This window comes from Colias croceus, chromosome 2 (assembly GCF_905220415.1).
Source record: "Colias croceus chromosome 2, ilColCroc2.1".
NCBI classification, from domain to species: domain Eukaryota; kingdom Metazoa; phylum Arthropoda; class Insecta; order Lepidoptera; family Pieridae; genus Colias; species Colias croceus.
Window position 1 is genome coordinate 10847977 of NC_059538.1, and position 25800 is coordinate 10873776.

Sequence of the window (25800 nt, forward strand, 5' to 3'; positions counted from 1 at the left end):
GTTATTATTTATAGACTATGATTTTTAGTTTTTTCTATTTCGAAAAATCCTGAATATACAAACCAGTGTGGTCACCCACAGAAAGAGACAAAAAACAACACTGACGTCATTCAAGGTTATATTTTCTTGTGACAAGTCAATGGTCATAGTGCAATCTCCAGTGTATTAGATATAAGCTTCTTGGATCTACCTAAAAGTTGGTAGAGTTGGTAACATTGCAGCAGAATCTGTTGATATAATAAAATATCCATATTTCGATATATCGGCTTTATTTAAAAAAAATCGTAAGTCAGCTCAAAAATGATTACACAATAATTTATATTCTAGAAGATTTATTAAATAAATTAAATTATGAATGTATATAAGTAGTAGTTAGTAGGTTATAGTTCTTGGTAATTACTTTTTAAATTTAAATAAGACAATTATGTAGGTATACCAATATTTTTCTTAGAGTTTTTAAAAATACTCTTTGTTTTATATGTTCAGCTGTTTAGATTGATTGAAGAAGCAACTCGTTCAAATGATAAAAAATTGTCAAGCAACTGCTAACTTTAAAATCAAATTAGATCGATTAAGTTTACGATGATTTTGTAGATTAAATAATTTACTGAAAAAAAAATATTGACCGATATCGATATTTCAATATCGAACTATCGATACACACAGCAGCCTTGAGCTGACGTACAGCAGGGATGGACCGTGAATATGCGTCGTGCATTGGTTGTGCATCGTGTATGACCTTGGCGGGACGTACGTCCAAATGGACCGTGCATTAATTTTTTTTTAATGGTAACTTTTCCTACCAATTGCCACGCCATTGGTGTAATGTCAATGTCATGACCGTACCGCGTACGTCAAATCGTAAACTTGCATGCCTGCTTGCGTCGGCCTTTATAATTTTAGGATAGGTTGCCGGTGAAAATATTTTAACCATCCCTCTAATTTAAAGTATCCATAGCATATATGTGTTGTTTGTAAGAAATCAATAATAAAAAATCCAGTCCAAGATGACTGCGGACGTGCAAAGCAAGGCAAAAATGCCGCATCTATCTTCCGATAAACAACTTACATTTATAAAATTAGCTGTTTTATCAATGGCAGCGATATTATGTGAGTAAAATTAACTATGTCTGACCCTAAATTAAAAAAAAATACATAAGTTTCCGTATATATTCAGTTATAGTTAAATATTTATGTCGCTTGTGTTTATCACTTACGTGGTCTTCCGAAGCCGCGTTATCTATTTAATTAATGATAAATCTCTATAAACAAAATAAAAATAAGATTTCTTGTATGAAATTTGATGCATACGATTGATATATTATACATTTTATAATTGCATGTCCATTGAAAAAGTTTTTAATATGATGTTGTTTTTGTAGCGTTCGCAACGCGTTTGTTTTCGGTGTTACGGTTTGAAAGCGTTATCCACGAGTTCGACCCATACTTTAACTATAGAACAACTAGATATCTAACTGAAGAAGGATTTTATAATTTCCACAACTGGTTTGATGATAGAGCATGGTATCCACTAGGAAGAATTATTGGTGGTATGTATCCACTATCCACATTATTTTTTTATTTATAAAACAGGAAGAACTGTATTAAAAATATAATTTTGTAGTTATATAGCTTTATTTAAGGTTCCAAACATAATGTCAAATATGCAAGATATTGTACTGCCTCATTTATACATTTATTTTAGTTTTGTATATGTATAAAGATCCTCTTATGTTAACAACTTTTTATTACTATACGGATACACATACAAAATAATAGCTGTGTGAGATTTTGTATAAGAACACAACTAACTCCTCAATTTAAACACTAAACTTGTACTGGAATACGAGGATTGCATATGTTAAACCAGTTTTAAAATTATGTATCTAATTTTTTTCAGTTTGACAACCATTTAATTTTTTTATGAATGTTTTTAGACGAAAAATAATATGTTATACACATAAGCATGTGCACATTTGTTAAATATATTTTTATTTATAGTAATACTAAATATCTTTATTCACAGGAACCATCTACCCTGGCCTGATGGTGACATCAGCTACACTATACAACATTATGCAATTTCTGAATATCACCATAGATATTCGAAACGTCTGTGTGTTTCTCGCACCATTCTTTTCTTCACTAACAACCATTGTGACGTACTTGTTGACTAAGGAACTTAAGGTAACACTAATTGTTTTACAACAGATAAAAAATATCTACAGATAATGTTATTGTTCCATAAAGATTGATTTCCAAGTCTGATAATTATAAAGCAATATACTATATTATATCCATACTGTTCCAATTCCTCCAATTTTCAATTCCAAGTAAAATAATTAAATAAGTAAATAACCATAATAAGAGAAAGATGAAATTAAAAAAAAATCTTAATTTCATGCCTTAACTTACTTTAAGAAACACTAAAACATAGCTGATAAAAGCACATTATCTATACTAATATTATAATGCTGAAGAGTTTGTTTGAACGCGCTAATCTCAGGAACTACTGGTCCGATTTAAAAAAATGCTTTCGGTGTTAGATAGTCCATATATCGAAAAAGGCTATAGGCTATATATCATCACGGTAAGACCAACAGGAGTGGAGTCACGCGGGTGAATCTGCGGGGCGCAGCTAGTACCTTATAAAATGACCGTTTATAAAAGTTCTTATATCTATGTTCATTACTATTTAATAGGGAGAAGGTGCAGGTCTTGTAGCGGCGTCTATGATAGCCATAGTGCCTGGGTATATCAGTCGTTCCGTCGCTGGCAGTTACGACAATGAAGGAATTGCCATTTTCTGCATGTTGTTAACATACTACTTTTGGATCAAGGCTGTCAATACGGGAACTATCTTGTGGGCTACAATGACGGCTCTTGCTTATTTCTACATGGTAAGGATTTTTAATTATGCCTAAATTATAGTAGATAGAATCAAAAATATTTATCATATGAATTGTAAGATATTTACTATTTTTAAAGCTTTGAGTAATAACACACACAGTACCAACATCTTGTATTATTGTTTAATTCTAATTTCTTAAATTGTATGTACTAAATAAAAGCTTTTGCTACAATCTACGCCTCAAATATATACTTATTAACATTTTCATACAATTAGTAACACTTAACAAATACTGTATATTTAATAAAATTGATTGACTGCATTGACCAATGCTCCAATCTTTACATCAATATGTAAGGACTGTAAAGTCAATCATATATCAAGAAGATGAAAGTTTCACACTACTGAGTCAATATGACTTCTTAGTTTTTGCACTTTCGTACAGAAATCTTATAAAGTCTTACATATTACATTATTAAAATATCCTTAGATGAAAGATACATCAAAATTAGTTTATGAAGAACTTTAATATTTAATGCTAGTTTTTTTTTTCCTATTTGTATTTAATATTTGATTTTATGTCAGTCAAATGCTCTAAAAATCGCAAAATTCAATCACAAGGCGAGATTCGAACCCTCGTCTATAGCCCCGGTATGACGGCATTAAAAATTTCCCATTCCTTTTTTGTTTCAATATGAATAATACATATACATAATAAAGCATTAAATCTTAGTGAAAAATTTGTTAATACTATTATTAATACAATTCAAAAATTAATGTGCTTAAATATTTGCAGGTATCATCATGGGGAGGTTACGTGTTCCTAATCAACCTGATACCGCTCCACGTGCTCGCGCTCATACTGCTCGGCCGCTTCTCTGCACGAGTATACGTAGCGTACAGCACGCTGTACTGCGTGGGCACGATACTGTCCATGCAGATATCGTTCGTTGGATTCCAACCGGTGCAGAGCTCGGAGCATATGTTGGTGAGTTGGGTTTGGTACTGCTAGGGAGCTTCTCTGCACGAGTGTACGTAGCGTACAGCACGCTGTACTGCGTGGGCACGATACTGTCCATGCAGATATCGTTCGTTGGATTCCAACCGGTGCAGAGCTCAGAGCATATGTTGGTGAGTTGGGTTTGGTACTGCTAGGGAGCTTCTCTGCACGAGTGTGTGTGTGTATGAATAATTTAATACATCATCTTTTAGCAATAAAGAAATCATAATTATTATCAATAGCTTTTAGATCAATAAAATCACCATAAATATAAGTGTAGTCTCAACTGTGTTAACTAATGTTAATAAATAACTATTTCATATTAACTACTGATGTCAATCCAACAGTGTTATAACAGTATTTAATAAACAGCCTAGGCTTTTAAATAAATGGCTAATTCATCAATAAATAAATGTATTATAATATAATTATTTAACTAAATAAATTTATATAAATATTTTAATATAAATTTTATATAAATAAATTTTATATAAATATTATAATATAAATATTCAACATAAAACATACTAAATAATGCTTTTTCCAGGCTCTAGGCACGTTCGGTCTATGCCAGCTATACGCGTTCACGGACTACCTGCGTTCTCGCCTGTCTCCGCAGAACTTTGAAGTGCTGTTCAAGGCTCTGCTCACTACTTTGCTCGCTACTTTGGGCACTGCTGTCGTTGTGTTGACTGTGACTGGTGAGTTGGGTTTGAATTTTATTGTTATTATGTATATAAAAATAAAGTGATCTATAGTACAAAATTGGGATTTACCTAATTATACATAATTTACTGAATATCTATCTATATTTTTTAATATATTCGTTTATTTTTGGTATACATTTTGAAATAAATGTATTTCATTTTATCTCTCTAAAAATTTTTAGTTTACCACATTTTCATTGAAAAAAAAATTTTAAAGGTAAAATTTCACCATGGACTGGAAGGTTCTATTCGCTGCTGGACCCTTCGTACGCTAAGAATCACATTCCTATTATTGGTAAGTGAATTTGAATAAACTTTTTATACTGTTTAAATTTCTTCGAAATGCAGACATCATGTTGGATTATGAACTTAACACTATTTAGAAGCTATACTACTTACAATGTTAATGATGCATTGAGCTATATCTCTCTATACATAAAAAAATACTCATTTAACTTGATCACAGCTTCTCACATGAACCGGTTTTGTTAATTATTTTTTGTAGTGTTTGTTAAGGAGAAGGCTGTGTAAGATGTGTAAGGAGAATCATCAGATTTTTGTATAAAAGAAAGCCTTAATAAGAAAATTGGCAAAAAAATTATTTGATATTTTAACTTTACGCGTTATATAGATGTAGGTTTAGATAGCTTATGATAAAAATACGTTTTGAAAAGAAAAGAAAGAAAAGAAAAGAAAAGAAATCATTTATTTGACTCCACAATAATTACAAACACAATTGACACAGAATACAATAATTAAAATTAAAGCAACACAACATGAAACAAAACAATACAAGTACAATAAATGAAAGAGTAAAATAAAATAAAATGAATCCGAAAAGTGGAGCCAAGTCGGGTAGCCACTCAGCATAAGTTGCAACATAGTTGCAACGCTGATTTTCAGTGGCCCCTCTCTGAAGCGATTGGAGCGGCAGTACGTTCATAGATAGATATATATATATTATATACATATTTAAATATATATTTACATATTATAAGCTTATTGAAGAAAATACATGATTATAATAATTTAACTTAATATTAATGGATAAATGTTAAGGTTTAAATAAAAATAATAATACATATAGTAATGGACAGATAGATAGTATACCTACATAATATAAAAATAATATGTGTAAAACCTAATGACAGTGAAGAACCATCACACAACTAAGGTTGGAACTCAAACTCCTGCAATAAGTGTTTTTTATATTTATGTTTGAAGGCGTTTAATGAGTTTGAGTTTATTATTGGTGGTGGGAGATTGTTCCAACACTTAGTTGCGGCATATTTAAAACTTCCTCTAAATGCAGCTGTGAAACTCCTTGGCATAGCCAATTTACAAAATGACGAACGTGTAGCATAAGCGCTGCCCTCTCCCATCCATGCTAACTTGTCATAAAGATATTTTGGCGCTTTTGTCATTACCACTCCAAAAAGAAGTGACGCGAGGTGTAGCCTCCTACGGTATTCCATTTTTAGACACCTAGCCTTCACTAGGTACGGTGTAATATGGGACCGGGGAGGAACGTCCCAACAAAAACGCGCACAAGCGTTCTGAACGCGCTGTATCGCGTTCTTACTACGGCGTAGTAACCTTGGCCCGTACATAACGTCGGCATAATTAAACTTAGAGAGTACCAAACTCTCACAGAGGCGGATTCGTACATCGACGTTCAGGTGTTGCCGAATGCGATACAGCAACTTAAGGCGATAAAAACAAGTAGCTATGGTTGTATTAATGTACTTTTCGAATCGAAGATTTTCATCAAAAAGTATTCCCAAATTTCGAGCTTCGTTGACGCGCTCTATTGAAGTATTTTCGACGGTGACAATCGGATTCTCGCACTCAATCCTACGAACCATATTAGGAGTACCCAAAATCATATATTTTGTTTTATCCTTGTTAAGCACCAGTGAGTTCTCACGAGACCAAGCTGATATCCGATCTAGATCGCTGTTAAGTTTTGCGGTGGACGCTAGTGTCTGTGAAGGGTCGAAAGAGATATACAATTGTATGTCATCAGCATAGGCATGGTACTGACAGTGATGTATACAGTTAAAAATATCAGCACTGTAAAGGATGAACAATAACGGACCGAGTATTGACCCCTGCGGTACACCTCTCGTTACAGCTGTACATTCTGAAAAAGAAACAGACCCATCCTCTTTATTCACCGCTACTGTTTGGCACCGTTTACCACTGAGATAACTGTTGAACCATGCTACTGATTGCGAGCTGAAACCATAGAATGATAGCTTAGACAATAGCAATGGAACGTTGATAGTATCGAAAGCACGCGAGTAATCTAACAATACCAACAACGTCCCCCTGCCACCGTCATGCGCGTTCAAAATATTGTCCAGCACGTCAGTCAGTGCCGTAGCAGTACTTCGGTGCTTACGAAAACCTGATTGCAAATCTGGGAGTATATTATTGTCTTCAAGATACGCCATCAATTGTTTATGAACAACTTTCTCAAGCACCTTGGACATACAAGGCAAAATGCTAATTGGACGGAGGTCTTTATCAACTAACGGGTTCTCTTTTTTGGGTAAAGGTTTCACAATAGCATGCTGCCATAGTTCCGGAAAAGTACTAGAAGATATGGAACTGTTAACGATATCAGTCAGTACCGTTAAGGTCTTTGCAGATGTCAGATGGATCATATCTAGTGATATGTCATCGACACCAATAGCCTGTGATTTTAATTCTCGTAAAACTTTTACAATAGAATCCTGAGACACGGGTTTAAGATCAAACGTAGCGTTACTATGTCGGCGAAGTTGAAAGTGTGCAAGTGTTTGTGGAAGTACATGGTTATGTCCAGGTATGTCCAGAAAGTGGACATTTAATTTGTTTGGGTCGCTGAGATGCAGTGGAAGGATAAAGTCTGGCTTTTGCTTAACACTAACCTGAGCTTTTATATGTCTCCATAATAGTTGTGGATTTTTAATATTGGCATTAATAAAAGTGTCATAATTGCACATTCCAGCCTCGGTAAGCGAGCACCAGCCCACATCGTGGTCCTCGTTCTACTTCGACCTGCAAGTGCTTGTGTTCCTGTTCCCCGCAGGACTGTACTTCTGTTTCACAAGGCTCACCGACGCCAATATATTCATTATTCTGTATGGTGTGCTGAGTATTTATTTTGCGGTGAGTGTGAATTTTTATGTATTAAGTTTCATATAATATTTTGCGATGGGTATAGTTAAAAAAAATTGCATTTTATAGTGATTTTAAAATGTTTGTTGGTGTAGGTTATCTGTATTATTTTATTATTTTTCACGTTTAGGAAAACTTAAATTATTATTAGAGAAAATGTTTGTTGTGTCCATTTGTCTTCTATGAGATCACTGCACACGGCTGTATCGATTTTGACTGGTTAGGTTTTTACATATGCTTTTGCATATATGTAATATGTTTATTCTAAGTTACACTATGTGATGTTTATAAAATATAAGGGGATATATATGTCATTTTTTTTGTGGATTTTTGTATGAACAAATCTTTTTAAAATATTTTGTCAAAAACTAACCCAAAAATACCATACAATGATGAAAAAGCGAAGCTTGAGTGCGTTGAGCGAATGTCGAGTATCTCCGTCCGCTCCGCACAATGATCTTTACACTTTGATCGCTGACCAAACAACTTATAACCTAAAAAACCAACACCAATATACCTAGAACTCATAGAAATATAATTTTTCAGGGTGTTATGGTTCGTCTTATGCTGGTCCTAGCTCCTGTGATGTGTATAGTCTCTGGTATAGCCGCTTCGAGTTTGTTGAGCCTTCACGTTAAGGACATAGAGCCTAAAGTCGAAAAGCACGATAAGAAGAAGAAGCATGAAAACAATTTGGTGTTCAGGTCTGAGGTGAGTGAATTTTTTTATATTTTTTATGATTTTATTGAACACTAGCGGTCCGCCCCGGCTTCGCCCGTGGTACATATATACGTTTTCTCTACATAAAAACCATCCACGTACTTCAAGGAATTTAATAAAAAAATAATTGTCGAAATCGGTTCAGCCGTTCTCGAGTTATGCGCTTACCAACACATTTTGCGATTCATTTTTATATTATAGATGATCAATATAAAGTGCTTATGTAAAATTATTAACAGATACATAAAAATAGAAAGTGTCAAAGAGTGAAAAAATAATTAAAAATTAGATTGTGGATAATTTTTTGAGTATAATTGTATATAAAAGTTGGTTATTCTGAGTTTCATACATACCACTATTATGGAAATTTCAATAAACATAATTAAAACAATGATTTCAACAATTTTATTCGTATTACGTTTAATTTTTATGAACAATGAACTTCCAGAATACCTAATCGAAGGAAAAATAATACTATTTTTAAGATATTATATGAAGAAATTTGACAATTTATTCACATTTTTGTCAATTTACCAGGTCGGAGGCGTGTTTGTATGCGTGCTCGGTTGTCTGCTCGTATCCTACGTGTTCCACTGCACGTGGGTGACGTCAGAAGCATACTCCTCACCTTCTATAGTGCTGTCTGCGCGTGCGCATGATGGGGCTAGAATTATCTTTGATGACTTTAGAGAGGCGTACACTTGGCTCAAGATGAATACCCCGCAGGTGAGCTTTTTGTTGATTAAAAAAAAAAAGTGGAACACGTGTCAGAAGTGAAACTTCTTTGCCAAGATTTGAAGATACCAAAATCGTCGCCTTATTCCATGACGTGATTGCTATGACGCGACCTTGATACTTACTTTCAACGCGCCTAAAGAAGTTTCACTTCAAAAAGTGTTCAATAGAATTTTGTTGGAAGATTGAATTTTTATCACATTTTTATGTGTAAAGTACCAACTTATGAACTGTTTAAGAAAATATTCTTTTTAAAAGCATATCACTACATAGTATAAAACAAAGTCGCTTTCTCTGTACCTATGTCCCTTTGTATGCTTAAATCTTTCAAACTACGCAACGGATTTTGATGCGGTTTTTTTTAATAGATAGAGTGATTCAAGAGAAAGGTTTTAGTATATAATTTATTAGGTTTTAGACAAAGCGGGCGAAGCCGCGGGTGGTAAGCTAGCATAATATACTTCTATGTTTTTTTTGTTACAATTTTAATTATTGCCCACAGGCCACAGAAAATACAAATAGATTTTTTTACCATTACTTTACATATTTTCAATATTACCTAAAACTAACTACCATTCTAATATCCATAATTCCAGGACGCAAAAGTGATGTCCTGGTGGGACTACGGCTACCAGATAACAGCGATGGCGAACAGAACGGTCATAGTCGACAATAATACTTGGAACAACACGCATATATCCCGAGTGGGCCAGGCTATGGCGTCTACAGAAGAAAAGGCGTATGAAATCATGCAAGAATTAGATGTGGATTACGTTCTGGTCATATTTGGCGGTCTGGTCGGATATTCTTCGGATGGTAAGTGCTGGGTTTTGAGGGTATATGTAGTTTGTAATACTTGCAATAGGTACATATCGCTCATGAATATGCGTGTTATGCCCTAGCATACACCACATCCATACACACAGCTGGTTAATTTTCTGTCAGACCGCCATCCCCTTTAAAATTAGTCACACCTTCTGCGACACTAATTGTTATTTAGAAACATACAATTTACAGACATAAACAAGTTCCTGTACAGTGCGCATCCACGAGGCTAATACTACACGCCGAGCGGCATCTAGTATACAACGCGTCCTATTGTGCTTTAGCAACATGCCATATACACACAGCTGCTACAATTTCAGCCAGACCTTCCCCCCTCCCCCCACATTTTCCATGACTTCTATATAAAACCAAACGAGAGAGCGAGCAAGCTAGTTTAACACAGCATTAAATAAAAATAAATAAAAAACACTTTATTGCACACACAAAACAAAACAAAATCAAACAAAAATAATACACAAACAATGAAGCGGTACAAATAGGCGGCCTTATCGCTAAGAAGCGATATCTTCCAGGCAACCTTAGGATATAGGAAAAGTATGAAGAAAAATGAATAATTGGATAGTAGAAGGAGCATAGCGAGCATTCTATCCGTAAAGCAACAATCCCTTAACTTTTTTTTTTTCATTTTCTGGGACATTTATTATCTTTATAATTTGTGTAATATTTACACCATACCATACAAACATCCACAGATATCAACAAGTTCCTATGGATGGTGCGTATCGGCGGTAGTACCCCCCGCGGCGCGCACATCCGCGAGGCTGACTACTACACACCGAGCGGGGAGTTCAGAGTGGACGGAGACGGGTCGCACACACTACTCAACTGCCTCATGTACAAGATGAGCTATTATAAGTTTGGCCTCGTTTATACGGAGGGTGGTGAGTGCTTTTGAAGTTCATAATATATGTCGATGTTTATAAGTGTATTGTACAGTCTTTTCTTGTGCTTGATAGCCTAGCGTGAATAGTATTTTGCGGGAAAAATATTATGATTGAAAATTTATGCAATAAAAAAAATAAAAAATCTATCTTAAGCGGGATTCGAAACCAAGTCATTTTACAAAGCTTTACAAAGATAAAAAATGCTTTAAAAATAAAAATTACAAAACTCATATTCGTATGTTACATTTGCGTTTTTTTTGTGGGCAACACAAAAAGTCATAATCACTCTATTTATTCGACAGATTAAGAGTCATCCTTTCATGAAAATTGAAATCTTTCTGAACATATTATTTTTATTTTTTATTTCCATAGACTATATAAAATAATATCGTATATAATACAGAACAAACACATAAATAAAAATTAAAAACTATACGATAAAATTGGAAATTTTAATCAAATCTCTTTTCTCCTATAGGTCGGCCACCAGGCTTCGACCGAGTGCGTGGTGCTGAAATCGGCAACAAAGATTTCAACCTAGAAGTACTAGAAGAAGCATATACAACAGAACATTGGCTTGTCCGTATCTACAAAGTGAAGCCTTTACCTAACCGTGGTGTTTGATTAAAAAATATTCGATCAAGCCCAATGTATACGTTATAATATCTGTTCTAGTTCAAAATTGTCGCAAATTTATTTATTTCATATATGAGATTTTGTAGAAAAAAATTAATTCAGTTTTTTTAAGTATATCTGTACTAGTATTTTTAGTGTTCAAATAGTTTGTTAGGGTCTTGATCGTTAGAAAATTGTTACCTAAATTGGTATCAATAGTGTTACCTTTAACATTGCTAGAGAAAATGTCTAAATTTTATTTTATTAACCATTAAAATTATTTTTATTTTGTATGTATAAGTCTAGTGATGTTGAAAAAATGTTCGAAGCATTCCAGACTCCGGTAGTAAAATGGAGGCATCTGGAAATTTATTTAATATTTGTAGCTCTCTTAAAGCTAAATTTTGTCACAAAAATGTCACTAAAATAGCCTTTATACTCTATGAAATAAAGGTCTAAGTAAATATAAGATTTTATCGCAATCATAAATCTAGTGTTCGAAATTTTAATGAAATGAAATCGACTGCGCACAAAAATTAGACGATTAGGGCATATTGTAGGTGCAAATTATGGCAATGTTTTATTTTTTATTTTTTTATTGAACGATAATCGACAATAGAATATTGATTTGTTTGAAGTTATAGAAATAAATTGTATTTACTGTCACGTTTTATGAATCGTATGTATGATAGCTAGGAAGTGTTGTAAAAATTCATTTTCTATTTGAAATAAAATTATTATTAATAATTCATGTGTTTTATTTCAATAATCAAGTTTAAAGTTCGTCAAGTTTAATTTTCCACTGTTAAACTATTATCGACATGGATCTTATCAAAATAAAATTCAAAATCAAATAACAATTAATTTCTTAAATAAATAGTTTGACAATGAAAAATGCGCCGCGCTGCGCTTCGCCATATCTGCGCCGGCTCTAAGTGCATTTTGTACGCCTTACATAATATACACTATACATTCATTCCTCTTTATTTAGTATTTAAATACTTTTACCATACCATGGTATTATATTATTTGTGCTTTTACCATAAGTAAGGTGCTTACAGAGCCGCCTCCTTGGTACAGTGGTAAAGATGTAAGAGCGTAGAACCGAGAAGTCGTGTGTTCGATTACTGGTGAAAATGAAAATAAACATGTCTCTGTCTGGCAAGTCACTGTCCCTAAAAAAACGATCAGTGAAACATATATATGCATAATGCGTCCGTCCTTTACCCCATTTGGGGACACGGGACTTTTAAGCTGCAAGCGACAAAGGTAGTATACGTTACTCATAGGTTACTCCTGTCACCTGTGTATAGTATTGTACCTATTATATTATGTTCTTTAATTACTTATCAAGACAAAATTTAGCTGTTTATTTATCTTTAACTGATGCAAGTAAAAAGCGTGCAAAAACTTCATAAAATTGCTAAAAATGTGCCTAAGATTACAAGAAATTACCCGACTACGTCGAAGCAAGAAGAGGAATTTGACCTGTATGTATGTGGGTATGGATGGTCATCTGTACCCTTATAACTTCTAAACTAGTAATCATAATTAGACAAATAAGGTGTCCGCTGCACAGTTACTACGTTTATGTGTCCGTATGACGTCACGTTAACACGTTCAGTGCCACCGACTCGCCCGGAGAGTCCACGTAAATTTTATTCCAGCGCCGTAGACTCGCCCGTCGAGTTCAATGTGTTTGCTATTTTTTTCCGAAATGCATGTGTATTTTCTGGTTAAAATGATACTGAAGACTAAATATACCCTAATCTAAAGAATTACGTGGTGGGCCGGGTGTGCAGACCCAGTTTATAATCGAAAGAAAATAAACTATTCTGCAATGCCTTGAACTCGCTAGGCGAGTTCACTGACATAGATTCTCAAACTTTTATTATAGTCCTTTCCACCTAAGATGATTTCTGTGACACATCGATTTTTGACACGTGAAGAGATGTCTGTACTGAAATCAAATCAACTGTTTTCGATAATCGATAATATTTTATATGGAAATGAAATCGATTTGAATAAATATTTTTGGTAATAATGCCGCCATAAAATAAAAATATTATGCACTAAAATTATTTTGGCGTTTTAAACATAAAATACGTAATTCGGAACACGATGAAGTGTCACAGGAATCATCATAGCTGAAAAGGACTATAATGAAATATATATAATTATGTACGGTTGATACTTTTATTTTCATTTTACCAAAAGTCACATTCACTCGTAAAACAACGGCGGATTGTGTTGTACACCTTGCAGGGGCTCGAATTTGGTGTTATTAAATAGGCAGGTTAGGTAAACACAATAAGGATAATAAATTGCATAGTTATTATTATGAAAAGCATTCCGAACCAATTCACATACTAACACGCAATTATCGAACTTATGTCAAAGTAATAAGGATGTAATAGTGACTTAACACTTGTGGAATATAATGTGCAAATAGTTGTCTATGAGCTATTTTATATTTATTATACTCGTACAAAGTTTGTTATCATTGCTCTTGTGAGTCAGAGGAACTGTTTAAGTAACCATTGTTGTAAGTATTGCTCTTTAAACTCAACTCTCGGTCTATTACTTTAAGAGTTATAATTGAAAGAGGATCCCTTCGTATTGTTAAATAAAAAAATGTGTGAAACTTGAAAAGATTGAGAGCCACTGCATAAATTACGAAACAAACTTACCTTTTCTTTTATCTATAGTGTTTCTTGCCATTTTTATATGTTAAATTACACCGTATGTTAGTAAAACTCTTTTTAATTGCGTTAAACACGTAACGTACACTGTCACGGCCACAAAAATAACAAAACATTGTTTTTACCCTAACGCAATGCCACTGAACTCGCCTGGCGAGTGATTCAATTCGTGTTGCAACGCCGGGGACTCGCCTAGCGAGTCCAACGTAAAATGTATGCGGCATCCGAGAAAACATCGTGAAAATCGTAGTGGTAATGAAAGTGATTGACTACAGCGCCCTCTAGGGGATTGTATGAAAGAGCTTTCTTAGCATAACCATAGACAAATAGCATAACTCAAATATTATGTAAACACCTATCATGAATTCACATAATACTCAAAAATCCAAAATAAATTAAATAATAATAAAATTTAAAAACTAAAACCCAACTAACTCAGTACGCTCTAAAATATACGAAATAATGGATAAAAAATAAATAATTTATTCGTTTCGTGTCGTGCGGCGCTCGCGGCGATTGAAAGAAGAGGATCGTCCGTGCGTCGTACCGTTACATGACGCACGGCTTCGGCACCGCAGTCCGCAGCCGTCCGACACGAAACGCATAAATTGAAAGCGCCCTAAGAAATTATCTCAAGGCTCTTCTTCAAAAACCCGATATCATTTTATGTGTGATTTTATGCTACAATGACATAGAGGGTGGGTTCGATGTTGTAGATCGTCTATATGTAAAAAATATGTATGCCTTGAGCATGTGGTGCCTACTTGCTCGAGTTGTTTGGTTGTCGAAAATGAACTATTGTAGTATATTATATAATCTATATAATATATAATTTTTTTGGTCGAAATACAAATTTATATTTCCTTTTTTTATGTTTCTAATGTCATAAGAGAGACAAAAGCAGATTTCAGATACAGGGTGACTTGTTACAGGTGTAATAGTCTTATAGGGGTGAAAGTATAGCATTTGGAGTAAAAAAAGTAAACATTACCTATTCGAAACTTATTTGTTTCAGAAATATTTTACATTTTAATTTTACCGCACTAGGCGTAAATACGCGTCATGGTCACCTTAAGAATCCATTTATTGAGGGGAACTTCTTTAGCGCGTTGAGAGGAAAATTATAAGGTCGCATCCACAGATCGCATCTATCGCATCATGGCAATACCATCAAGTCATTTGATGAATTTAAATTAATTTACGTCTTGTTTTATGATTTTTTTTTAAGTTAGGTTTCAATTTTTGCACTTACTACTACTTCTCACATGTGTGATGGGCACACACGAACTTTTTTTATTTAATGTGTTACACATATAAAAATAAAATCAAGTAAAAATAAAACACAACATTCTCAAAAAAATACTTTATTGTTATTAAAATATACATTATTTTATGTCATTCTACACACTCTTCTTCGCCTTGATCCGAGCAGTCCTCCGGTAGGAAAGTATCATCGTTGTTATAATTACGTTTATTTGGTCGGAATCTTTTGTTTCTCACTTGTACCGTTTCTCTGCGCGGGCCGAGCTGAAATTTAGAGGTCAATTTGAAAATTCAATAACTACTGCATGGACTTACTTCAAATTTAGTACGAAGATAGCTTAAGACCTGAGAAAGGACATAGAATAGGTTTTGGAAATGTCACGTTAACGCTATGCCGTTTTTTTTTGACAAATCTATACTAATATTATAAAGCTGAAGAGTTTGTTTGAACGCGCTAATCTCGGGAACTACTGGTCCGATTTGAAAAATTATTTCGGTGTTAGATAGCTCATTTATCGAGGAAGGCTATAGGCTATAGGCTATATATCATCACGCTACGACCAACATTAAAGGAGCCACGGGGGTGAAACCGCGCGGAGCAGCTAGTAATAAATAAATGAAACATTATGATAGATTTCGGCGGATTATAGCGTAAGTATATGAAACGTAAGTATGAGAAATCGCGCCTTAGATATTGTTAATTTAACAACTTCCAAAACTTCAATGAATTAAAATAGTTAATCTTTATTCGTGCTGTTGATAACTACTGAATACTGAACTGATTTCGATAAAACTCTTAAATAGATGATATTTATAATAATTGTTCTTCTATAAAAGAAAATAGCTAATATGTACCAATAAATTGAAAAACACACCTGTTGTACCAATCTATAAGTTCCAACGCCATTTACAAATATATCTTTAAATGCTCTATGAAGCGGTTTCTTGTAAAGAGTTATACACTGCTCTCTAAGGGTTTCCGATACATCTTCAGGTAGATCAACTGAGAAAAATATTTATTATTATACAGGGTGTCCCACTATTGGTATACTTAGCGCGAAGGAACTTGTAGTTTTGCATACACTGATCACGTAAAAAATACTTAAACAACAAAATTACGTCAAAAATTATTTGCTAAATTTTTCCTGAAAATCCATGTGTTCCTCTCTAGCTTCGCGCAGTCGGCATATACCGCTTCTCTTATGTAAGCATTTTGTCTATAAAACAAAATCTTAAACGATAGCTCACGTGCGGGTGGCAAAGTTGAGCGGGTTGCTTGTTAGGCATATTGTAATAATTCATCTATTTGAAAAAAAAAATGCGTCTGGAATTTTATAAGTATTTTTTACGTACTCAGCGTATGGAAAACTATAACCTCTTTTGAGCTTAGTATACCAACAGTGGGACACCCTGTATATTATTATTATAACAAGTGCAAATTATTAACTTCTTATTCTTATTTTAATTTTTTGTTGAATAAAATTAAAGCATTTCTTCAATTTTTCTAATCCTAGTTAAACTCACACTCAAACATTTATTTATTCAATTAGACTTCTTTTAGAAGCACTTTCGAATCGTCATTACATATTTTTAACAATTACAAACTAGTTAAAAACAGTTATTAATAATAATAAACAACACTGCAATTAATAAAAACTTAACTGATAAAAAAGTATTTCTAAAATATGTCTAGTTTATAAATTATTCAAGTCTTTGCTCAACCAAAATTTAAAATAAAGCTTTATATGATAGGTATAAAGAATTTAGAATTTCTTTTAGCAACTTAATTTATTTATTTTCAAAACTGTCAAAGTTTATTTTTTAAGTTTAGTTTTTTCCTTTGAGTAGATTCTGCATATAAATATATGTATAAATAGCAGATAAAGCTTGGCTATTAGTAGAAAAAAATCAGATGAAAGATTCTATAAATATAATTTTTTTTTTAATTTTTTTTTGAGCTAGCGCGCAAGAGTAACTTTTGTCTCCGCAACTATTTTGTCTCTCCCATCAAGTCTATGGGTTAGTATGAAAGTGCGCGCACGTAGCGACGCAACTCCCCATACAATTGATGGGAGAGACAAATAATAGTTGCGGAGACAAAAGTTTCTCTTGCGCGCTAGCTCTTAAAACACAATATAAACTACATCATAATGTTTTACAAATTGTATTAAACTAAATAAATAAATAATATGTTAACATCTTACCTTCTTTGAAGGATATACTCTTTGGTCTAATATCGCACACTCTATAGTCCAATATTAGAGTGACGGGAAGCTGTTCATCTTGCTCCTCAGCGTCACTCTGAGCAAAGAACGCTATCTCCATGTGTGAACTGTCTAGCGTCTTGAATAGTTTGCCGTCCACTTTGAGTAGATTCTGAATATAAATGTATGTATAAATAGCAGATAAAGCTTGGCTATTAGTAGAAAAAAATGAGATGAAAGATTCTATTAATATAATTTTTTTTTCTTTTGTTTCGGGACAATTTTCACACATGGCACGATCTGATCCCATTCTAAGCTTTCGCTTATGTTATGGAAACCAGATGGCTGATAAATATACATATTGTATAATTTTAAATAAATACATAATTATATAGATAATTAACACCCAGACACAGAGCAAACATCTATGTTCATCACACAAATATTTGCCCCGGGTGGGAATCGAACCCACAACCAGTGGCTTGGAAGGCAGGGTCATTACCAACCACGCCAACCGGACAGTCATTTCTATTTTAGAAAGTGATTTTTTTTTTTTTGTCGGTCCAGTACTCTGACATGGCAAATATATATTCAAAATTTTTTGAAATGCTGTTAAATTTCTTTGTGAAATAAATAAATTTTATTAAAGTATTTAAATTACTGTTCCTCTAGGGCCTTTATTAAATTTCCACCCTGTATATTAATTTTAAGCTATTGCATAGCTTCTATCGTGGGCCTTGAGCGCGGGAACCGAATCGAGAAATTCCGTAACGAAAAAACCTCACGCTCCCCACTCCGACGGGCGGAGGTGTGGCTTGAAGGCATGCAATAGCTTTACCGCGGCAGTCCCCGAGTGACACACGTCGTTTTTTTACAGTTCGATTCGAACTTAATGGCGGTTTGGAAGTTAGCTGCGAATGCATGTGCGCGCAGATTCATCCCTTAACGTCCATCCCCCTAATATCTAAAATTATTTTCTGCGAATCAGATCGTTCGATGTTCCGAGTCGCCATTAAGTTTGCATCAAACTCTATTTTACATTCATTTTTTAAAGATTAAAGCTTACCGCCCGCGGCTTCGCCCGCTTTCTCTAAAACGATTTGAGATTTAAACTATCCTATCTCTCAATTTGGATCGAACTGCACATGGTGTGCGAATTTTATTATAATTGGTTAAGTGGTTTAGGAGTCCATTGAGGACAAACATTGTGACACGAGATTTATATATATTAAGATTATATAAGATTGAATCTTTATAAAACAATTAATATTTAATATTCATTACCTTCAATGCTTCATACTGCTCCAATCTATCATAATATGCGAGTAAGGCTTTCTTTATTGCATTCAGACAATCTGGCATCATCACATTATTATATTCTTTTATTATTGCGTCTAAATTGAATCCTATTGGTAGAGAACTATTTGTTACTTCCTTGCCACCTGTAAAAAAGGAATCAAAGATATTTATGTAATACTAGTTTTATAAAGCTGAAGAGTTTGTTTGTTTGTTTGAACGCGATAATCTCGCGAACTACTGGTCCGATTTGAAAAATTCTTTCGGTGTTAGATAGCCCATTTATCGAGGAAGGCTATAGGCTACAGACCATCACGCTACGACCAGAAGGAGTGGAGCCACGGGGGTGAAACCGCCCGGAGCAGCTAGTGTAATATAATTATAAAGTCATAATTCATATCTAGATGAATAAAAATATAAAAAAAATTGTTAAATAAACTCTTGAAATAATTGTATTGTCTCTGTTGTACAAAGTTTCAATGAATGTTGTACAGAGTTTCAGTGAAAGTTTCAATGAATGTCCTTTAAAGTTTAACAAAATACTGAGTCTAAAAAAGTTGGTTACATACAAATATACAAATGAAGCATGCTATAGACAAATTTTGCAGAGAAACCACATGAATAACTGAAACTACACTAGCTTTCCGCCCGCGTCTTTGCCTGCTTTGTCTAAAACCTAATAAATTAGATACTAAGACCTTCGTTGAATCACCCTATGTTTTAAAAAAAACAGCATCACAATCCGTTGTGTAGTTTTAAAGATTTAAGCATAAAGGGACAGAGAAAGCGACTTTGTTTTATACTATGTAGTGATTATGCAACAAAAAAAAGATGATTTCGATTTTCGTCTACTAACAAAAAATATCATATTAACTATTAATAGAAGTACTAAATTAAAATGTACCTGATTTCATTTCAATTCTCAGTCCGTGTTTGATCTGATGCTCGGAGGGGTGTTGCATGTGGTACACAATGCAGCAGTGTTCATGCATCACATAGGACTGGATCTCCACACCAGTAAGTAGTGACATTAGTTCTATATTTCGCTTCATAGTCTCCACCGCTGTGTTTATACCTATTTTCTGTAATGTACATTTTTAATTAATGGAGGCTTGAACAGGCAAAGTTTTACTGAATATATCCAATACTAGCTGCACTCCGCAGTTTCACACGTGCGGCTCTGCGCCCGTTGGTCTTACCGTATTGATATTATATATATAACCTTAACCTTCCTCAGAAGGACAAAATCGGACCAATAGTTTCTGAGATTAATGCATTTAAACAAACAAAAAAAATACTCAGCTTTATAATATTAGTATAGCTATCCAATATGCATACTATTAACACTACAGTGCACGCGCGTTCTACTATAGTAGAACGCAGTTACTTATTTTACCGCCATTCATTCATTCTTACACCTAACCCCCCCGGCTCCCAGATAAGCTAAGTCGACAAAATTGCCTAACGGATTAGTATGGCACATACTTGCAACGTACGCGTATGTTCCTGTTATGACGTGTCAAAGTTCGGCTTCTACTATAGTAGTACATGCGAGTATTGGTGTAACAAAACTGAAGGTAAGTAAAACTTTCTTTTTTGGGTTTTTTAAATTATTATCAATGGACATAAGATGATTTAAATTTTCAAATTTAACTATGTACAGTTGCATTACTATTTCGTGTGTCATGATGTATTTAATAATTAATATTTCTTTGCTTTAGCGAAAAAATGGACCCCGTATTGGAAGCGCGCGTGACCCAATGGCTGAACGAAGAATTAGAGGACATGGAAGTGATCCAAAGTGACTCGGACGATGGGGAAGTATATGTACAACCAATGGAACAGGAAGATAGGAATCAGATGCAGGAAGCTGTAAGTGAAAATCATGCATCTGCATGCATGAAGATGACACGCCTCTTTCTGAACTTGTCCAAAACAATACACGTGATGACTTTTATGTGGAACACGCTGGAGTAAAACATGTCCTTCAGTAACCCGGGCAAGATCTCAAAACATCCGATTCAGACCTCCAGGGCCAAAAGGTGCCGCAAGAAACGCTGAAACACCGTTATCTTGTTTTGAACTATTTTTTGATGAAAATATTTTCGAAATCCTAGTTAATTGCACGAATATTTACATTGATAAAATACAGAACCGATACCAGAGAGAAAGAGATGCAAAGAGAACTGATTTGGTTGAAATGAAGGCATTTATTGGATTTTTGCTCGGCATTGAAGTCTCACGTTCGGGTCGGCGTAATCTCAATGATGAGCTCGAAATCGGTCCACAAAAAAATGGTGTAAGCGATGTGCCAGATGGATTTGTCCTGATCACCAAGTTGTGGTCTGTATTGAATGTCGGGATGATGGCCAATAAGTCGGTCATCGCTTATTAGAAGTTCTTTTTTTTTGAGCTGATCTCCAACTTGCCAAAAATGTTGATTATTTTCTTGGTCTCATAATTTGATCCTAATTTGAATTATATGCTATTTAATTAAAAGTATTATTATAATTAAAAGTTTAATATTACTGAGTATTATCATTTCAGGACCACCCATTTTTTTAATATTTCAAATACAGTTTTCTACTATGGTAGAGCACGCGAGCAACCATGTAAAAAAAAAGGGCGCGTGCGCTGTAGTGTTAAATTGTAAATCTAAGCTAATTACAAACTTTTCAACAACTAGAAGTTAAAATATTGATTCTAAATCACATTTATTGTTTGTGAGATAGCAAAACAAAAATAATAAAAAAATGAGCAACTTTAATTACAGCTCAATATGAATATCCTAATAATATTATAAATACGAAAGTTTGTTATGATGGGTGGACATTTTGTTACTCTTTCACGCAAATACTCCTGAACCGATTACAATGAAATTTGGTATGTAGTTAGCTGAAGACTCAGAGACAGTTTTTTTATCCCGGAAATCCCACAGGAACGGGAACTGTGCGGGTTTTTCTTTAAAAGCGCGGGCGGAAGTGTAGTATATTCGAATTTAGGTATAAATCAATTTCTGTAACAGAACAAATTATTACAACTTTTGCAACTTACGTGAGGTTTCACGAACGCATCTTTCTTTGGTTTGGGTGGAGATGCTTTGCGTTTAAATGCATGACGCTGTATTTGAAACAATTCTTCTTGTTTAGAACGTAATTTCTCCTCTAATTCTTGTATTCTTTGCTGAATTTCTTCACAATCTTCGGGCACTTTTGTAGCTATAGTAGATTAATAATTATTATAAAATTATTATATCTATATTTAAATTACTCACCATTTAAATCTTCGATTAATAAATTAATAATGGTGTAATTTATTTAATATTTACCATTTCGGTATTAAGTTCATTACAAACAAAATAACTTACCGCCTTTACGAAAAAGCTTCGTTATTTTTAACTGTTTCTGGTTAATCATAATTAAATAGGCTTTTCTTTTATTTACGGTATATCTTTGCCCTATTATCGTAAGCAATATTTATAAACGCTTATAATAGTTTCGTAAACTTTGTTTATTTTATTAATCGTAATCAAAGAATACTTAGAGCGTTTTCACATTATCCGATCCGATATCGGATATCGGAAGCCGATAGCCGATATCCGATATCGGACACAATTTGCCCTTTCACATTATCCGATAATATCGTCCCGATAACATGAGTGTTGCCAGAAACTGGAAAAGTAGATATATTGGGAATTAAAATAAACAGTGGATGCATTTGTGTTACAAAAAATAAACTTTATTTTAAATGAAATAAATAGTAATAAATAAACTGATGTTTTTCAAACCGGTTTAATCTGCTGACTGCGGAGTATGGATTTGTACCCTCTGCAGAGTCAGAATCTAGTTTCAATATTCAATTTCATTGTGAGGCTTGTTTTTTTATATGCTGTTTTTCTTTTTTTATTATTAGAACATGTTGTGTGGTCGTAGTGAATTTTAGAACTTTTTTATATTAAATCATGTATGACTGTTATGTTCTTATACAAATAAAATAAAAAAAAAATTCAACTCAGTATTAAAGCGACGAAACTAGCAAATACAAATTCAAATTACATTTACAAATGTAGGTGCTGTTATTACAATTTTATAGTGCTAATATGTACATTCTACCTAATATCTGGGGGTGCAAATATTTAAACAGAAATAAATTAAACTAAACTAATTCACAGTCACAGATTCCGCAATGTACATAGTACCACAGACTAATAATAATAATATAGCCATGACAACCAAAATAGTAAACAAGCTCAAAAGTCGCCGCGCGTTCTTGACAAAATTTAGGGTCGCCGCCTTAGATTATGGATTGGTCTCCGCGCACGCTACGACTAGATACCGCCGGCGTACTCGAAAAATGCGGCAACTAAAAGTACGCCGAAATCGGCGTACCCGAGCCAGTCGTGTCACGAGCATTGTGTGGAGAGGGTGTACCGATAGTTTCTAAAGATTTTGGACAAAACCTGAAGTAAAATGCCTGTTTGTGCCATAAAACTGTTTAAAAAAAATACAACAAATAATAAGAAAGACACTGGGATCACGTAACATCAGGAATAATCGTATTATTCGATATTTCACCTGTACTTTGAAAATGTTGTTTACGAAAATACGACGCCATTTAGTGTTGCCGTACTGCATATCCCAAAAACACACTTTTAATTTGAACTTATTTTATTCATAATGTTTTTTTTTTTTTCAATACTATTAGGTACTAACGCATATTATAAAAAAAATGATAATAACAATAATTTATTTATGTTTAACCTTGTTTAACTGACTCATATGTTATTTTTTTATTACTGCTTTTTTACTTTTAAAAAACCTTTGTGATAGTATAGTGGCATCGCAAGTGGATTTGAGTCACATGTTCATGGGTTCGATTCCCGGCAAGGCCAAAATGAAATGAAAATATTTTTCAAACTTCTTTCCAAGATAGCCCATTTCCCATTTATGGGGTAAAATTTATGTAGCTGGCAGTACAATTCTTCACACACACTAGCGTCCTTACAAATTGCCTTACACACACTACAGAACTGAGTTGCCGCACTCACGGAGCTATTGTTTTTAGGTGGAGCGGTATCTAGTCGTAGCGCGCGCGCGGAGACCAATCCTTAGTCTAAGGGTTGCCGCATTCTAATTCTGAAATTTTAGAGAAAACTAAACAAAATTGCCGTATTGTAAATTTTCTTTTCAATAAAAAGGGTTTGATTTAAAAAAAATCAACTGATAGATCGTAGTTGTACATACAGTAAAAATAACTACAATAAAGAAACCGACTTCAAAAACAGCTGGAAAAGTAAAATATAAAAAAGATTTGATATTATTAATTACTTAATATTATTTAGATGTGCTATTTATTATACAGGTTTGATATCGGCGCTAAAACAAAGCACTAAATCTGTGACTCAATGACAACAATACAATAAACAGCTTACAGCACAACAGTAGTCCGAGTAGGAGGAGGAGCGAGGCAGAATGAGTAAATAAAGATAAAAGATACTAATATTTCGAAGATACGGTTGAATTTAAGAACACAATATATTTTTGTTTACTTCAGTTCAGCCAATTGCCGTATATTATAGGACGATATTAAAATAGCTCCCGTATAAATCGTATTTTTAATGCCTTTAAATACTTAAATGAATGTTTTCTTAATAAAAAGGTTTAAAGTAAATGAAAGGATTTTTTTTTTACATTTAGCGCCTAGAAATGACTGAAAATACACAAACTAGTGCTTTTTTTGCTGTTGGTATACTACCTTTTCGAAAATTGAGCTGGTAACACTGAACATTATCGTCCGATAGTTCACGGGAATATCGGTGTTGGCTCCGATATCCGATATCGGACTGGACAATGTGAAAGACAGGTACGTAAATCATACATTTTACTTAGCCTCCGATATCGGATATCGGCTATCGGCGTCCGATATCCGATATCGGACCGGACAATGTGAAAACGCTCTTATACTGATCGTAATTCGTTTTCACATCACGATTCACGGTTACAAATTTGAAATTTGATTTTGACGGATACTGACGGATGAATGATCTGACATTTGACTTTTTTTTAATTATTTATTCATAACATTCATAACCATGGATACAAGTTCTTCAGTGACATTTGACATTCACTGCAGGGTGACCATCTCTAAGTAATATGCCATAGAGCCACAGAACAGTAAAAACTAATAGAAGTGCTATAATGTCATAATTAGTATGAAAACCAGTGTCGCCAAACCCACACATTTAAATCGATAGTTATACAGTACACTACAAGTAAACTATGCCATTGATTGGACAGCTTAATTTGAGTAAAAACTGACTTAGGTTATAAATTCAGCATTTCAATATGTACCCTAACGCACCCTGTTACGGTTTATTTTAATATAACATCTCTAGGCATATTAGCTGTTTTGTTTCTCTTTGCTCAGAAATTCCAAATTCGAAAACATTCAGCTACTCCACAACAGAGGGCGTTAGTTTTCGATACATATGACTTTGAACCTCAACACATAAAGATAAGGTTGAAATTTGTATCACTCTACATTAATGACATTAACTTGATGCTATGCTCTAAGGGATGTCAGCCTTGTTATCGATAATTCACAAATAAATATTTTTTTGTGCATTTTTTTGCTTTCTATTATATGAGTACAGTATAATGTGTCACATTTTGGAGTATGTTTATTACTACTAAGTACGTCTTTTCATATTATTACATTTTAATAAAAAACTGAATAGAATAGTATAAATCTATATTTACAAAATACAAACAGAAATTATGCATTATTTTAAATCTTGGAACTGCCGTAGGTTT

The 25800-nt window shown here is 33.7% G+C and overlaps 2 protein-coding genes across 2 annotated transcripts; one reads left to right on the top strand and one right to left on the bottom strand.

Moving 5' to 3' along the window:
• Positions 1-852: 852 nt before the first annotated feature.
• Positions 853-12270, top strand: LOC123701187 (dolichyl-diphosphooligosaccharide--protein glycosyltransferase subunit STT3A). Its single transcript, XM_045648586.1, has 13 exons — positions 853-1110; positions 1383-1550; positions 2027-2187; positions 2703-2900; positions 3648-3839; positions 4399-4552; positions 4776-4853; positions 7554-7714; positions 8270-8434; positions 8981-9169; positions 9775-9994; positions 10717-10905; positions 11387-12270. Exons 1-13 carry the CDS (start codon positions 1008-1010, stop codon positions 11530-11532), a joined length of 2124 nt encoding a protein of 707 aa, XP_045504542.1. The 5' UTR covers positions 853-1007; the 3' UTR covers positions 11533-12270.
• Positions 12271-15573: 3303 nt separating this feature from the next.
• Positions 15574-22511, bottom strand: LOC123701202. The gene is made up of 7 exons (XM_045648602.1): positions 22356-22511; positions 22043-22206; positions 19893-20070; positions 18977-19134; positions 17693-17864; positions 16364-16491; positions 15574-15752 (listed from the first exon to the last, which is right to left on the bottom strand). The coding sequence occupies exons 1-7, from the start codon at positions 22402-22404 to the stop codon at positions 15621-15623; spliced, it is 981 nt and encodes a 326-aa protein (XP_045504558.1). The 5' UTR covers positions 22405-22511; the 3' UTR covers positions 15574-15620.
• Between the last annotated feature and the right edge of the window lie 3289 nt (positions 22512-25800).

What these genes read in the sequence shown, in the direction of transcription:
- LOC123701187 (XM_045648586.1), top strand. Translation starts at nt 1,008, where the DNA reads ATGACTGCGGACGTGCAAAGCAAGGCAAAAATGCCGCATCTATCTTCC. An exon ending in AGAGCTCGGAGCATATGTTG is followed by an intron (nt 3,840 to 4,398) that starts GTGAGTTGGGTT and finishes TGCTTTTTCCAG; the next exon opens with GCTCTAGGCACGTTCGGTCT. An exon ending in CGTTGTGTTGACTGTGACTG is followed by an intron (nt 4,553 to 4,775) that starts GTGAGTTGGGTT and finishes AAAATTTTAAAG; the next exon opens with GTAAAATTTCACCATGGACT.
- LOC123701202 (XM_045648602.1), bottom strand. Translation starts at nt 22,404, where the DNA reads ATGATTAACCAGAAACAGTTAAAAATAACGAAGCTTTTTCGTAAAGGC. An exon ending in ATGCGTTCGTGAAACCTCAC is followed by an intron (nt 20,071 to 22,042) that starts GTAAGTTGCAAA and finishes TGTACATTACAG; the next exon opens with AAAATAGGTATAAACACAGC. An exon ending in GAGTATATCCTTCAAAGAAG is followed by an intron (nt 16,492 to 17,692) that starts GTAAGATGTTAA and finishes TATTTTTCTCAG; the next exon opens with TTGATCTACCTGAAGATGTA.